Source organism: Chlorocebus sabaeus, chromosome 2, assembly GCF_047675955.1.
Source record: "Chlorocebus sabaeus isolate Y175 chromosome 2, mChlSab1.0.hap1, whole genome shotgun sequence".
Taxonomy (NCBI): domain Eukaryota; kingdom Metazoa; phylum Chordata; class Mammalia; order Primates; family Cercopithecidae; genus Chlorocebus; species Chlorocebus sabaeus.
In genome coordinates, this window is record NC_132905.1 from 100,001,013 (window position 1) to 100,015,778 (window position 14,766).

Genomic DNA, 14,766 nt, shown 5'->3' on the forward strand with positions numbered 1-14,766 from the left:
GAAAAATACACTCCCTCTAAACAATGGATTGAACACGGATGTGATTTCTAAAGGAGAAGACGGAGGGCAGGGATACTGTCACTAAAGTCCTGCACGTGTAAGACACCGAAGAGGGCAGCGGATCGCTGTGTCCTGTGACTTGAAGGCCACTGTGAAGGAAAACAATGCAGTGAAAGAAAGTTCCTCCTAGTGGACATTGTATCACGTTTATTTATCTTCCTGGATATGCTTATGACCTTTAGAAGATATTAAAATAGGCTATGCTATTATCTCTTAAAATATCTATTTTCCCTCAGGTAACTGGAGATGCACGCTGCTACTCCTCATGTCACTCCTGTTCCCTGAACCAGGCTGGGCCTCCAACTCGCCCCACAGGCAGGTGAGGCACGACAGCCAGAAACACCAGATCTGCAGTTCTCCCCAGGATGAAATGAAACACAGTGTGACAGGCTTCTGAAAAGGGAATCAATGTCTGTTTATTAAGGTAGTTGCTCGTAAAAGTGACTTTCAACAACATTTTCACTATGAAAATGGAGTTACATTTAATTTCTGGAAAACTGTTTTGTACAATGATCTGACCATGGCTAGGAGTCCCAGGGACAGCAGCCTCTGCTCAGGGCAGACTCTGTGATTCACTCTCTGTCCTGCTGCTGCCCCACGTGAGGGAGAACGCGTGGGCTGAGGAAAAAAACAGCGTGTGCAAACCTGACAGATGTCAAGGGTCCCACCACAGTTCCTTCAGCGAAAATAAACCCCAGTTTTAAGATGTGCAGAGAAGTGTTGACACTCAACAGGCAGCTGACCAGGCCCTGCAGGGCTCTGAGCAGGCAGGTGAGTCCCAAGGAGAGTCAGTGACAGCAGGTGGGGCAAGGGAGCTGGACAGGAGACCCCAGAGGGTGCGGCGCCTGGGTGAGAGCCCTGCACCCTGCACCAAGGCAGAGGGGTGGCCCTGAAGAACTCTGGGCAGGAAATGACAGGTTCCGAGGGTGTGCAGACGCAGACCTCCACTGCCCGAGGGAGGGCAATTAGCCAGGGGGAAAGGCCAGGGGCTGTCAGCTCCCAGGAGGCAGCAGGGAGGGGAGGAAGAGCAGATAAGGAGGTGTAGGGTGTGCTCTGGGCAAGGCAGGAGGGTTAACAAAGCTCTCAGTGACTCCTCCCAATAGCCAGGGGAGAAGAGTGACAGTCTCGGGTGGCCGTGAGCACGTGAGCTGCTCATCCACATCACTCAAAGGCAAAGCCAGGACCTGAACTTCCCATCCCAAGCCCTACATCCATGCAAGCCAGACCAGACTGGGTCAGAGGCTAGAAGGGAGCTCACAGGATTACCCGGGGAAGCCTCGACCCAAAACCTGGCCTCGCTCCAGCCCACAGCACCTGCCTGGGCGTGAGACTGGCAGCAGCTGTAGGGGTGCCCTGGGCATATGCCGGGCTCCCAGGGTGCCACACCTGCCCAGTCAGCCCAGGGAGTGGTGACGGGCTGGGCGCTGGCTGTCCCTGCATATAGCAGTGCCTCGCGGCAGTGACCACGACTGCTGCCTGCCCCTCACCCGTGGTTACCCTCGGCCTCCCCTGTGCATTTCTGTGACCATAAGACTACTGTAAGCCCTGAAGGCACCTCACCACATTCCACACAGGTGGGCTCACGTCCCAGGGGCATGGGACTCCCTGCTGCACAGACTTGGGACATTCCATGACAGCCCCCACATACGCAGGCGAGCTCATGACTCAGGGATATGGGGCTCCGTGACACCCCCCACATATACAGGCGAGCTCAGGACCCAGGGGCATGGGGCTCCCTGCCGCACAGCCTCAGGATGCTCCATGAGCACCCCCACACTGGGCTGTTCACGGATGCACACCGTACATGCCATTGTCACAGGGCTGCCCTCGTGTCCCTCAGCCCAGCAGATAGAAGGTGCAGGAAAGCAGCCTGCCCAGGGCCGACCCCAGCCCGAAGCCCACTCGACACTCAGGAATCGCACAGGCGCAGCTGCTCCTCTCCCAGGAACTCAGTGATTGGTCAGAAGAAACCCTCCTAGCCTCACTGCCTCGAGGAGGCCCTGCCCAGAGGTGGCAAAGGCGCTGTGCCCCCTTCCTCACCCAAGCCCGACAAGCTACTCTCAGAAATGAACCTACAGTGAAAATTAAGAGTCTAAGCCACCCACCCTGTCCCCATCCCTGCCTCCAGCCTGGTCCCCAGATTCACATCCGTGAGGCAGAGGTGGAGGGGCTGGAGCCTGAGACAGGCTTATGGGAGGGCTCCCCTACCCGGCCAGGACCCCGTGGCCTCACTGGAACACACAGATGGCACCCAGCAGGCAGGCATGTTCTCAGGGGTGGCCAGCAAGGGCGCTCTCAGGGTACAGCTGGGAGAAGCGGCCGAGGGCCCAGATGGGGAAGACGTTCCTGTAGCTCGTGTAGGAGATGGCACAGGACTTGTTGAAGACCCCGGAGATGTTTTCCTAAAAGAACACGGAGAAATAAACACAAAGGCTCCACCAGTCAGCTGAGGGCTGGTCCCTGAACTGGAGCCCTGGCTGTTGGCTTGGCTGACTTGTGAGTGAGTCAGCCTGGAAAGGGCTAATTAAGCAAGCGCACAGGAAAGCAGGTCGTCCATCCCGCACCAGTCACGGCACCGTCAGTCCAGCTCAGACTCCCCACCCTGTAGCAAACCCTGAGCCAGGGTCACCAGCCCCTCACGACCACATCAGCTTCCACCAACTCAGCCTCACCCCAGGGGAGGGCGGTCGGCCTCACATGACCTCATGACGCCCACACCACAGGGACTTCCAGCTTAGTGAGGGGCCACTAGGTCGTCTGGAGCCAGAGGGTCTGTCCTGGAGCAAAAGGGCTCCTCCCCCAGCCAGAGCATCACTTGAAAAAGCAGCAAGATCTGGACTTTAGGACCTGACCACCTGCCACAGACCTGCCACCAACTGTGGCATTCACTGGCAGAGTTGATGCCTCCCAAGTGTCCAAAATCCCCCAAAAAGGACACAGAGCAGGGGGACGTGGAAACAGCCGCACACACTGGAGGTCGGTGCTGGGCCTCGTGCGCTCAGGTCCCTGGCGGCGTACCTGCGGCCAGTCGCCATTGGGGAGCTGTTTCTCAAGCAGACACCGGACTCCTCTCTCCTGTGCCTCGATGTCAGGATGCCTGGAGGAAGAGGAGGCTGAAACACACCCATTGTGTATGCCCTCCAAGCATCACCCTCACCCTCACACAGCCGAGCATAAGGGCAAACCCTGGAATGCTGCCGTGAGCATGGATGCACCTAAATTGAGGCCCACAGGCCCTGCCAGGTACAATCAACACCTCGGGCTCTTGCCACACCTTCTTCCTAGGCTCACTGAGAAGCGGAGCCACAGCGATGACAGGCTGGGGACACAGGCCTCCTCAGGCCTGCCCTGGTGTTCCCCCCAGAAGAGGAGGCCAAGCCTTGTTCCCACCTGGGCCACTGGTCCTCACAGGCCTCTGGAGACCCACAAGAGCTCACGCTTGCTTGCTGGCCAGGATGAGACACCAAGAAGGATCCAGGGCTCAGTGGGCCCAGCTCAACTGTGGGTCCATGACTGTCCTGCCCTCAGGGGTCCCCCAGACCCCAATGCTCCTGCTCAAGCAGACCTACCCTAGCTTTCAGGGCTTTAGGAAGATTCCCCAAATGATCAAACCTAATAGGGCAGCATAGACGGGACGCTGCGGGTGCATCTGTATGTATGTGTGCACAGGTGCCTGTGCATGCGTATGTAAGTGTGTGCATACATACATGTCTGTGTGTGACCCAGATGTGATACTGCGGGTGCATCTGTATGTGTGTACGCAGGTGCCTGTGCATGCGTACATGTGTGCATAGACCTGTGTGTGCATCTGTCTCCATGTACCTATGTCTGTGTGTGGCACAGATGGGATGTTGTGGGCGCATCTGTATGCGTTTACACAGGTGCCTGTGCATGCGTATGTATGTGTGTGCATAGACCTGTGTGTATGGCATCTGTCTCCATGTACCTATGTCTGTGTGTGGCACAGGTGGGATACTGCGGATGCATCTGTGTGTGTGTGGACACAGGTGCCTGTGTGTGCATACGTGTGTGTACAGACCTGTATGTGCATCTGTTTCCATGTACATCTGTGTGTGCACATCAGTGTGTGCAGGTGCATGCCTGCATGCATGTGTGTGTGCACCTGGCACATATGTGGCTCAGCACCAGCTGTGGACACAGGAGGGCCACAGAGAGCAGCTGCTGTGACCGTCATCACTACCATACCAGGAAGCAATACTCTCATCACAGCCCACCTCGCTGTTTCCATGGGTCCCCAATGCCCTTGCTCTTCCACTGACACTGCTAATGGTGGGTGGTTCACTTCTAAGAGGCGAGCCTCTCTGCAGGGCCCCACTTGGTGAGAGCAGCCCACGTCCTTGCCCCAGGAACCGGGCACACGGCTCTTGTAGGTGTCTGTTCCCAGAGTGGCAGCTGAACAGCCCTTGGCCCACAGGCCTCCCCTCCTGTCTACATTCACTCAGCCCAGGCCACCTGCTCACAGCTGAGTGTCCCTCCTCCACCCAAACCCAAGGCTCAGGGACGGGTCCCGTCGTCCCCACCGAACGGCCATCAGCCCCATCAGGGCCCAGCATGTGTTGTGGATCTGGGACTGGGCACTCTGCACGTAACGCCGCTCCTCACAGGACTCAAAATCCTCCCCCCAGCCTCCGTCTGCCATCTGCCGGGACAGGAGGAAGTCACAGGCCCGGGAGACCTCTGCACAGGCAGTCCTGCAAAGACCAGAGACAGGAGACACATCACACCAAGGAAGGTCCCAGACCCCTGGCTTCTCACCCTAGCAGGCTGCCTTAGGGTATGGGGAGGAGCCGCCCTACCTAAGGGCCATAGGCCACTACTGAAACCCCTGAGCTTGACTTCTGCAGATGTGAACTGGGAACAGATACTCCTGCCTCCCAGAGTCACTTGGAAGACAAAGGGACATGCCAGTACTGCGGATGGCCTCATGGATGTGTCAGGCTGAGCGAAGTCTGCAGTGCTTGGGAGCAGCATCTCACAAGCTGCACCCAGCCAAGCACGGTGCTCCACACCCCTGAACATCCACATGGCAAAGAGTGGGGCAGCTGGAGACAGGGCTGGGACAGAGTGAGGCAGCTGGAGACAGGGCTGGGACCCAGCCAAGTACGGTGCTCCTCACCCCTAAACATCTATGCAGCAAAGAGTGGGACAGTTGGAGACAGGGTTGGGAGAGAGCGGGGCAGCTGGAGACACGGCTGGGAGAGAGAGGGGCAGCTGGAGACCGGGCTGGGAGAAAGTGGGGCGGCTGGAGACAGGGTTGGGAGAAAGTGGGGCAGCTGGAGACAGGGCTGGGAGAGAGTGGGACGGCTGGAGACAGGGCTGGGAGAGAGTGGGGCAGCTGGAGACTGGGCTAGGAGAGGGTGAGGCGGCTGGAGACAGGGCTGCGACCAGAGGTCTCCTGCCTTCTAACCCAGTCCAGCGAGGCCCTGGACCCTAATCCTCCTACTCAGGGTTGGAAGGCATCTGTGTGCCTGGAAGGGCCAGAGGCCAGAAGCGTCCCTCCAGCATACATGGCAGGAAGCTCTGGAGCGCTGTGGGACCAGGGAAACACCCTCATTTCAACAGGGGATCTTATCTCACTGTTTAAAAATATTAAAAACAGGCCAGGCACAGTGGCTCATGCCTGTAACCCCAGCACTTTGGAAGGCCGAGGTAAGAAGACCGCTTGAGCCCAGACCAGTGTGAGCAACACGGCAAGACCCCACCTCTACATAAAAGTTTTAAAAGATTAGCCTGGGGTGGTGGCACGCGCCTGTGGTCCCAGCTACTCAGGAGGATCACTTGAGCCCAGGAGCTCGAGACTGCAGTGAGCCAGGATCATGCCATTAACTGCATGTCAGCCCAGTTGACAGAGCGAGACTCCATCTCAAAAAACAAATGAACAAAAACACCCCTAAAATCAAATGTCAAAGCAAAAAACACTCATGACAGAGCATTGGGTTGAGAACCCCCGCCCACTAGAGGACAGGCACGCACTCACCCATCTCGGTAGGTCTGCCCCATGCAGGCGAAGGCCTCCAGGCCAAACCAGGTGCCGTAGGTGAAGCAAACCCCCCAGGAGCTAGAGGGAAACAGGGAGAGCCTCAGCCCTTCCATCCTGTTCACAGCCGGGGTGTGAAACAACAGGCATTCTGCAACAATTACACGTGCCCCAGCCAACCCACCAACTCCAGTGCCTCAGGCACTAAGGCCATGGAAGACAGCAGCTCTGTCTGCTGGACCCACCAGCCAGACAGACACCTAAGAGCAAGCAGAAGGAGTGGGGGGAGTAGCCACGCTCAGCCCACAGCATGCTCCCAGCAGCCTGGCTGTGCCCAGCAACGTACTGAGCAACTTTCACCAGAGCAAAGGCCAGGCATGCCACAAAGGAAGGAGGTCCCCCAGAAGTCACAGGCTGGCAGCTCACTTCTAGAAACTTCTGGTGCAGCACCAACATACAACCCAACATTTATGAATGCAGTGTTTGACAGCAGAAACTTCTGGATTCCATGCATGTCTGCACTCACGGGCAGAGGCTCACTCACCCTTCCCAGGAGCCATCGGCCCTCTGCTGCCGCCGACAGAACTCTAAGCCCTGAGTGAGGGTCTCCCTGGAAGACATGAGATTAGTCCAGTGAACATTCCGGTAAAACGGCAGTTTACCTATCCCAATTTCACCCATTCCAGGGTCTCAAAAGAATGAGCATGGTCTCCCTTAAAAACCACATAAAAATAAACAGTTTACACAGACCTATGAGGGTTTTAAAAAGCAACTACAGGACACCAGAGCGGGAAGCAGATCGGCAGAGTCCGAGAAAGGGACATGAGGGGAAAGCAAGGCCTCGGGAAGCCCCTGCAGACACAGCTGCAAACAGGAGCAGCATCACTGAGATCCAGTGACTCAGGCAGGAGCAAACCAAGAAAAGTGAACTAAATAAAAACAGGAAAAAATCAATTAGAGAGAAAACAATAGATTTAGAAGATGAAGAAGACCCATCCTAAATCTAACTGATATTTCCAAAAAACAACCGGTTCTCTGAAAAGGCCAGAGTGCAGTGTCTACTCCAGTGTCACCCTGTGGGACGTGAGACTTGTCTTTAACCAGCAGATCTCGGCAGGGTTGATGGGTGTCGGTCCTGGGACCGAGGTCTGTGTTACTGCACATGGTGCTAGCAGACTCCCTCTACCAACTCTCCCTTCTCGCTTTTGGGAAGACGCCATCCAGAGAGGCCTCTGCAGCAAACGGCCGTCGGCAGCTTCCAGCTGAGGAATGGGATCGTGCCGAGGACCCTGTGTGCTCAGAGGCAGATCTGACCTCACTGGAAGCTCAGGAGAGACCCCAGTCCTGGCTAACACCCTAACTGAAACCCAGAGAGACCCTGAGGCAGAGGACGACCCGCAAGGCCGCGCCTGGACTTCTGACCAACAGGAATGGTGAAGTAATCAATGTGTGCTGTTCTAAGCCACTAGGTTTGTACTAATATTGTTACTCGGCAACAGGCAACGAATACAAACAGTCAAAGTACAAATTAGTAATATTAGCGATAAAAGGATAGAACTACAGATACGGTGAGAAATGAGAAGCAAATTTTAAGTATTACATTTGCAAACTTAGAGAAAAATCTACAAATTAGAAAAATTAATTTATCATAACTGCCTCAATCAAGAATAGAGAACCTAAACAGTCCTAAAACTACTAAAAGAATGAGTCAAAATGTAAACTTTCCCCAGAAAAAAAACTCTAGGCCTAGGAATTTTATAAATGAATGCTACTAAATTATCAGATACACTCATTCTAATCTCACACAAACTCTTTCAGAGAATAGACAGAGGAGGAACACTCTCTAGTTCATTCTAGGAACCCAGAGAAATAAGATACGGAAAAGTGAAAATTTCAGGCTCACCCATGAACATAGACAGAGAACTCTAAATTAAAACTGAGAAACTGCAGCCAGGCGCGGTGGCTCACACCTGTAAACCCAGCACTTTGGGAGGCCAAGGTGGGCAGATCACGAGGTCAGAGGATCGAGACCATCCTGGCTAACATGGTGAAACCCTATCTCTACAAAAAATACAGAAAATTAGCTGGGCGTGGTGGTGGGTGCCTATAGTCCCAGCTACTCGGGAGGCTGAGGCAGGAGAATGGCGTGAACCTGGGAGGTGGAACTTGCAGTGAGCCAAGACTGTGCCACTGCACTCCAGCCTGGGCAACAGAGCGAGACTCCGTCTCAAACAAAAACAAAAACAAAACTGAGAAACTGAATACTGTTTTAAATACAGACCAATACTAAGGTCTATCTCAGAAATACAAAGGTGTCTGAAGAAAAATCCATAATAATCCTCTACAAATTAACAAAGGACACAAATAGATAGTCATCTCAAAGCAGACAGGGGAGTTTGAGACCAGCCTGGGCAACAGAGCAAGACCACATCTCTACAAAAAAGTTTAAAAATTAGCTGAGCATGGTAGCACATGCCTGTGGTCCTAGCTACTCAGGAGGCGGAGACGGGGATTCCTTAAGTGCAGGAGTTTGAGGCTGCAGTGCGCTATGATGGCACCACTGCACTCCTGCCTGGGCAACACAGTGAGACCGCATCTCTCAAAAAAAAAAGAAGAGTCAATTGTTTTCCTACCAGCAATGAACAATTAGATTTTGACATTTAAAACACAATGTCATCTACATGAGCACCAAAAAAATGAAATCCTTAGGTATAAACAACAAAATATGTACGAGATCTATATATGATGAAAACTACAAAATTCTGACAAAAGAAATAAAAGATCTTCCCAACTTGAGCTACAGATTCAATGTAATCCCAACCAAAGTCTCAGCAAGTTATTTTGTAAACCATCAACAAACAGATTCTAAAATGTATATGGAGAGGGAAAAAAACCCAGAATAGCCAAAACATTACTGAAAGAGAACACTAAAGTGAGAACACTGACAGTAACCGACGTCAAGGCCTACTCCAGAGCTACAGGAATCAAGACAGTATGGGATTGGTGAGAAGAACAAACAGATCAATGGAATAGAACGGAGAGCTCAGAAATAGACCCATGCAAATGCAGTCAACTGATTTTTTACAAAGAAACAAAGGCAACAAAACGGTACAAAAATAGTCTTCTTGACAGACGGTGCCAAAACAACTGGACATCCACATGCAAAAAAAAAATCTAGACATGAACCATAAACCCTTCACAGAAGTTAACTCAAAATGAATCACGGACCTAGACGTAAAATGCAAAACTTAAAAACTCCTAGAATATAACATAGGAAAAAAATCTAGGTACCCTTGGGCTTGGCAGTAACTTTTTAGATACAACACCAAAAACATGATACATGAAAGAGAACATTGATAAGCTGGACTTCATTAAAATGAAATCTGGCTCTGCAAAAGATACTACTAATAGAATGAAAAGACAAGACACAAGCAGAAAATACTTGCGAAAGACATATCTGATAAAGGACTGGCGGCCAAAATATACAAAGAACTAGAACTTAACGATAAGAAAGCCCAATTTAAAAATGAGCCAAAGACTTTAACGGACACGTCATTGAAAAAGGTATACAGATGGCAAATAACTATATGACAAGATTTTAACATAATGTCATTAGGGAATTGCAAATTGAAACAAGGAGATACCACTACACACCTCTTAGAAAGGCTCAAACCCAAAACATAACAGCAAATGCTGGTGAGGATGTGGAGCAACAGGAACGCTCATCATTGCTGGTGGAAACGCAAATGGTGCAGCCACTTAGAATACAGTTTGGCAGCTTCTTACAGAACTAAACACACTCTTACCGTAGGATCTGGCAATCACACGCCTTGGCATTTACCCAGATGAGCTGAAAACTTGTGTGCATGCCAACACTGACAGCAACTTTATTCACAGTTGCCAAAACTTGGAAGCAAGCAAGACATTCACCTTAGTAGGTGAATGGATACACTGTGGTACGTCCAGACAACGGGATATTATTCAGCACTAAAAAGAAATGTGCTATCGAGCCATGGAAAGAGACTCAGGAACCTTAAATGCTTATTACCAAGTGAAAGAGGTCAGTCTGAAAAGGCAAAACTATGGAGACAGTAAAAATACCAGTGTTTGCTACAAAGGGGTTCCGGAGGCGGGGACAGCACAGAGGACCCTGGGGCAGTGAAATCCTGTGGGGGTTTCGGAGGTGGGGACAGCGCAGAGGACCCTGGGGCAGTGAAATCCCGTGGGGGTTTCGGAGGTGGGGACAGCGCAGAGGACCCTGGGGCAGTGAAATCCCGTGGGGGTTTCGGAGGTGGGGACAGCGCAGAGGACCCTGGGGCAGTGAAATCCTGTGGGGGTTTCGGAGGTGGGGACAGCGCAGAGGACCCTGGGGCAGTGAAATCCCGTGGGGGTTTCGGAGGTGGGGACAGCGCAGAGGACCCTGGGGCAGTGAAATCCCGTGGGGGTTCAGAGGCAGGGACAGTGCAGAGACTCTGGGGCAGTGAAATCCTGTGGGGTTTCAGAGGTGGGGACAGCACAGAGGACTCCGGGGCAGTGAAATCCTGTGGGGTTTCGGAGGTGGGGACAGCACAGAGGACCCTGGGGAAGAGAAATCCCGTGGGGGTTCCAGAGGCGGGGACAGCACAGAGGACCCTGGGGCAGTGAATTCCTGTGGGGGTTCCGGAGGCAGGGACAGTGCAGAAGACCTTGGGGCAGTGAATTCCTATGGGGGTTCGGAAGCGGGCACAGCACAGAGGACTCTGGGGCAGTGAAATCCTGTGTGACACTGCAGTGGTGGGCACATGCATCACACGTCTGTGAAACCACAGAAAGAACAACATGAAGAGGAACTTGAATGTAAATAATGGACTCTGGACAATATTAATTTATGAATGTTGACTCATTAACTGTAGCAAATGCACCACTTTAATGCAAGATGTTAATATTAGGGGAAACTTGGTGGAAGGTGTGAGGAGTTAGTGGCTTTATGGGAACACTGCATCTTCCACTCAAAATTTCTATAAATTTAAAGCTGCTATAAAAGATAAACTGCATACATTTTTTTTAAAGTTTAGCAAAATTATCTAGCTATGAGATCAGTATCAAAATCAACAGCATAAGAATCTAAGAGTCCACAGTGATAATAAATAAGTAAATAAACAGAGGCAAACGAAAGGCTTTTGGAAGAACACCAACTAATACATATGGAAGGAATGACAATTTGTAAGCATTATGCAAATAATTGATTCAGGCAAGAATCATCATCAAATGCTAACAGTAACAGGTCTAAGTCTGATGAGAAATAGGACATTTACATAGTCTAAAACTGTCTCCCCACAAAGAAATAGAAAGCAACTTCATAGCTGAGAAACTAAGTACAGTGGTCATCACCTTAATCAAGGGATCAAAGCTGCTGTGTGCTTCCTGGTAAGGTGCAGGAGAAGGCCCCATTTCTTCTGCAATATTCCTGACAAAAATGTACAACTTCATAATCTGAAGCTAATCACGAGACACCAAAAAACAAAACACTGAGGATATTCTACAAAATAACTTGCTGAACAATTCAAAAATGACAAAGTCATCAAACACAAGGAAAGATTAAGGAATTATTCCAAGTTAAAAGGGTGTCCATGTGATAACTAAATGCAACCAACATGCACAGTGAGAAGGGTAAGGAAAGCAGAAAAAGAAAACAAAAATAAAAACAAACAAATGCAACCCATGATGTTGGATTAAAGCTCGAGGAAAAATTTTGCCACAAAGGACATTATTGGAACAATCAGGCCGGCAGATTAGTATTTCATCAACATTAACATTCTGACTTACACTTGCACAAAAGAATATACCTGCTAAGAAATACTCAGGCAGTTAGGGGTACATCCTACCTGCAACTTCCTCTCCAATGGTTCAAGAAAGAATGTGCCTGGATCATGTGGGAGGACAAGTAATGAAGCCCTCAGGGTAGAGCCTGGATCATATGGGAGGACAGGTAATGAAGCCCTCAGGGTAGAGTGCCACCCACTAAGGAATCCTAGTCAGAGTAAACAGGAGTACTTTTCACTATTTTTCTAACTTTTTTATACCTTTGTGAATTTAGGGGAGAATTTAAGTCTGTGTAGTAAAATAGAATAATCCATATAAATAGTGTTAAAGTAACTGGCGACTCCAAATTGTATCTCAAAAACTCTCCAGGTAAGTTTAAAATCTTTTTTTTTTGAGATGAAGTCTCGTACTCTCACCCAGGCTGTAGTGCAATGGTGCCATCTTGGCCTCCCGGGTTCATGCCATTCTCCTGCCTCAGCCTCCTGAGTAGCTGGGACTACAGGTGCCCACCATCATGCCCAGCTAATTTTTGTATTTTTAGTAGAGACGGAGTTTCACTGTGTTAGCCAGGATGGTCTCGATCTCCTGACCTTGTGATCTGCCCTCCTCGGCCTCCCAAAGTGCTGGGATTACAGGCGTGAGCCACCAAGCCCAGCAAGTTTAAAATCTTAACATAAAAATCAGACTAATATATTTAACCATTTAAAAGTTAAAAACGTATATTCAAACTCCCTAAAGAGATAAAAAGAAGAAAGAAATTGAGGGGAAAATATCTGTAACATAATACACAAATACTTATTGTGCTTAAAAATGAAAGAAAAATCATCCTAGTGAAAATTTTTACAATGGCTGGATGTGGTGGCTCACTCTGTAATCCCAGCATTTGGGGAGGCCGAGGTGGGAGGATTGCTTGAGCCCAGAAGTTCGAGACCAGCCTGAGCAACACAGCTAGACCCCATCTCTACAAAACATTTAAAAAATCACCCAGGGGTGATGGTATGCACCTGTAGTCCCAGCTACTCACGAGGCTGAGGTGGGAGGATTGCTTGAGCCCAGGAGTTTGAGGCTGTGGTGAGCCATGATTTCACCACTGCGCTCCATCCAACCTGGGTAAAAGAGTGAGACCCTGTTTCAAACAAATAAACAAAAAAAGAATGTTCTAGCTTGGAAGTCACCAAACAAATGCAGAGGAAGCCCGTGACGAAGTCACCATTGCTCCCCTGCGTGCCACATCCAGGACTCATTGTTCTACACAGTGACAAAAGCTGGCGTGCTTCCCTGCGGCATCTCACACAATCCCACCACTCTGCGAGGCTGTACTCTTGCCCACCCAGGCAGGGAGAGAGATGAGCAGAGAAGTCACCAGGCCAGGTCAGACAGCCAGAAGGGGCAGGGATGGGGGCTGACCCAGACAGGTGGACCCCAAGCCATGTGGCTCTAGGAAATAATAATGGTCATGAATAAATATTTAACAAGAAAATACCAGTTAAGGTTAAAATGGGGAAAAGCTAAAAAAAAACAATGAAAACTGAAAAATAACCCAGGGACTACGAGTAAAATGACACAACACCTGTGCCATTACTGCTCGTGCTGGAGGAGCACGCTCAATGGTGGGGCTTTTAGAAACCTCACCAGGCACAAAGTGGGCCAGGCGTGAGAGGGGCAGCAAGCCACCATGGAAATGTGGAGACCAAACAGCAACAGCAGATTCTCCTTCAGGGGCAAGGAGGGCGACGTAGCTGCTTCTTCGCACTTCTCTGTATTTTGCAAGTCTTGTTTGCAAAGAACCTGCTTTACTTTTATTAGAGCGATTTTTAAAAGACGATCTGTTTTTTAAAAGGCCAATTTTCTAAATGTGGCTGAGGACAGCTCGCGCCCACTTCACACTGCACAGCAGACGTGGCCAAGGGCCATGCCAGGCCAACAGAAAACCGTGAACACGGTGCCCTCCTAGCTGTACCTGTGAAGCACAAGAAAACCCCTGCGCCATCCACGGCTTCCAAAAAAACCACACTAGAACATTCTCAGATTGTAAATGAAGCAGCATACTCCCACACAACCCATGGGCCAGAGAAGAACAGTAGAAACAGAAAACACTTTGAGTATCTGTGCTACCGCAGCGAGCACCAGAAAACACTTCGAACTGAATGATATATCAAAACTCATTTATAGCCTTAAGTGCGTATTTCAATAAAAGCCTGAACATCAAATACCTAAGTATTCAAGAAAAATAAAGGAGAAAGAAAATAACAAAGGCTGGTGTGGTGGCTCACACCTATAATCCCAACACTTTGGGAGTCCAAGGAAGGCGGATCACCTGAGGTCAGGAGTTCAAGACCAACTTGGCCAACACGATAAAACCCTGTCTCTAATAAAAATACCAAAATATTGGCCAGGCATCGTGGCGAGCACCTGTAGTCCCAGCTACTCGGGAGGCTGAGGCAGGAGAATCGCTTGAACCCAGGAGACGGAGGTTGTGGTGAACTGAGATCACGCCACTGCTGTCCAACCTGAGCGACAGAGCAAGACTCCTTCTCAAAACAATTAAGAAAGAAAGAAAATAACAACGAATAGAAACCGATGAAACCAAAAATAAAGTATCTTTGAAAACAGAATCAAAGACTAAGATGGTTTTTTTCAAAAGATCAGTATAAGATTCTCAGAAGGAAGAGGAGGACGTCAGCATTGAGCTCAGAGCCATCCAAGAGGACACTGAACAACTTTGCACGAATCAGTATAAAGCTGAGTGGAAATGGGAAGACTCCCCAGACTGATACAAAAATCGAAAATCTGCTCAGTCCTATAAACTATTAAAGAAATTACACCAGGCCGGGCGCGGTGGCTCAAGCCTGTAATCCCAGCACTTTGGGAGGCCGAGACGGGCGGATCATGAGGTCAGGAGATCG

At 50.1% G+C, this 14,766-nt stretch overlaps 1 protein-coding gene across 2 annotated transcripts in view; it reads right to left on the bottom strand.

The window, feature by feature from the left end:
- Nucleotides 1-451: 451 nt before the first annotated feature.
- Nucleotides 452-14,766, bottom strand: part of LSS (lanosterol synthase) — a 37,401-nt gene continuing 23,086 nt past the window's right edge. For both annotated transcript variants that reach the window (XM_007970719.3, XM_037984965.2), the window contains exons 18-22: nt 6,603-6,668; nt 6,059-6,139; nt 4,602-4,772; nt 3,079-3,157; nt 452-2,462 (exon numbers count right to left, since the gene is read on the bottom strand). In XM_007970719.3, the coding sequence (XP_007968910.1) occupies nt 2,331-2,462; nt 3,079-3,157; nt 4,602-4,772; nt 6,059-6,139; nt 6,603-6,668 (529 nt within the window). In that variant the 3' untranslated portion in view covers nt 452-2,330. The remainder of the gene's footprint in view (nt 2,463-3,078; nt 3,158-4,601; nt 4,773-6,058; nt 6,140-6,602; nt 6,669-14,766) is intronic.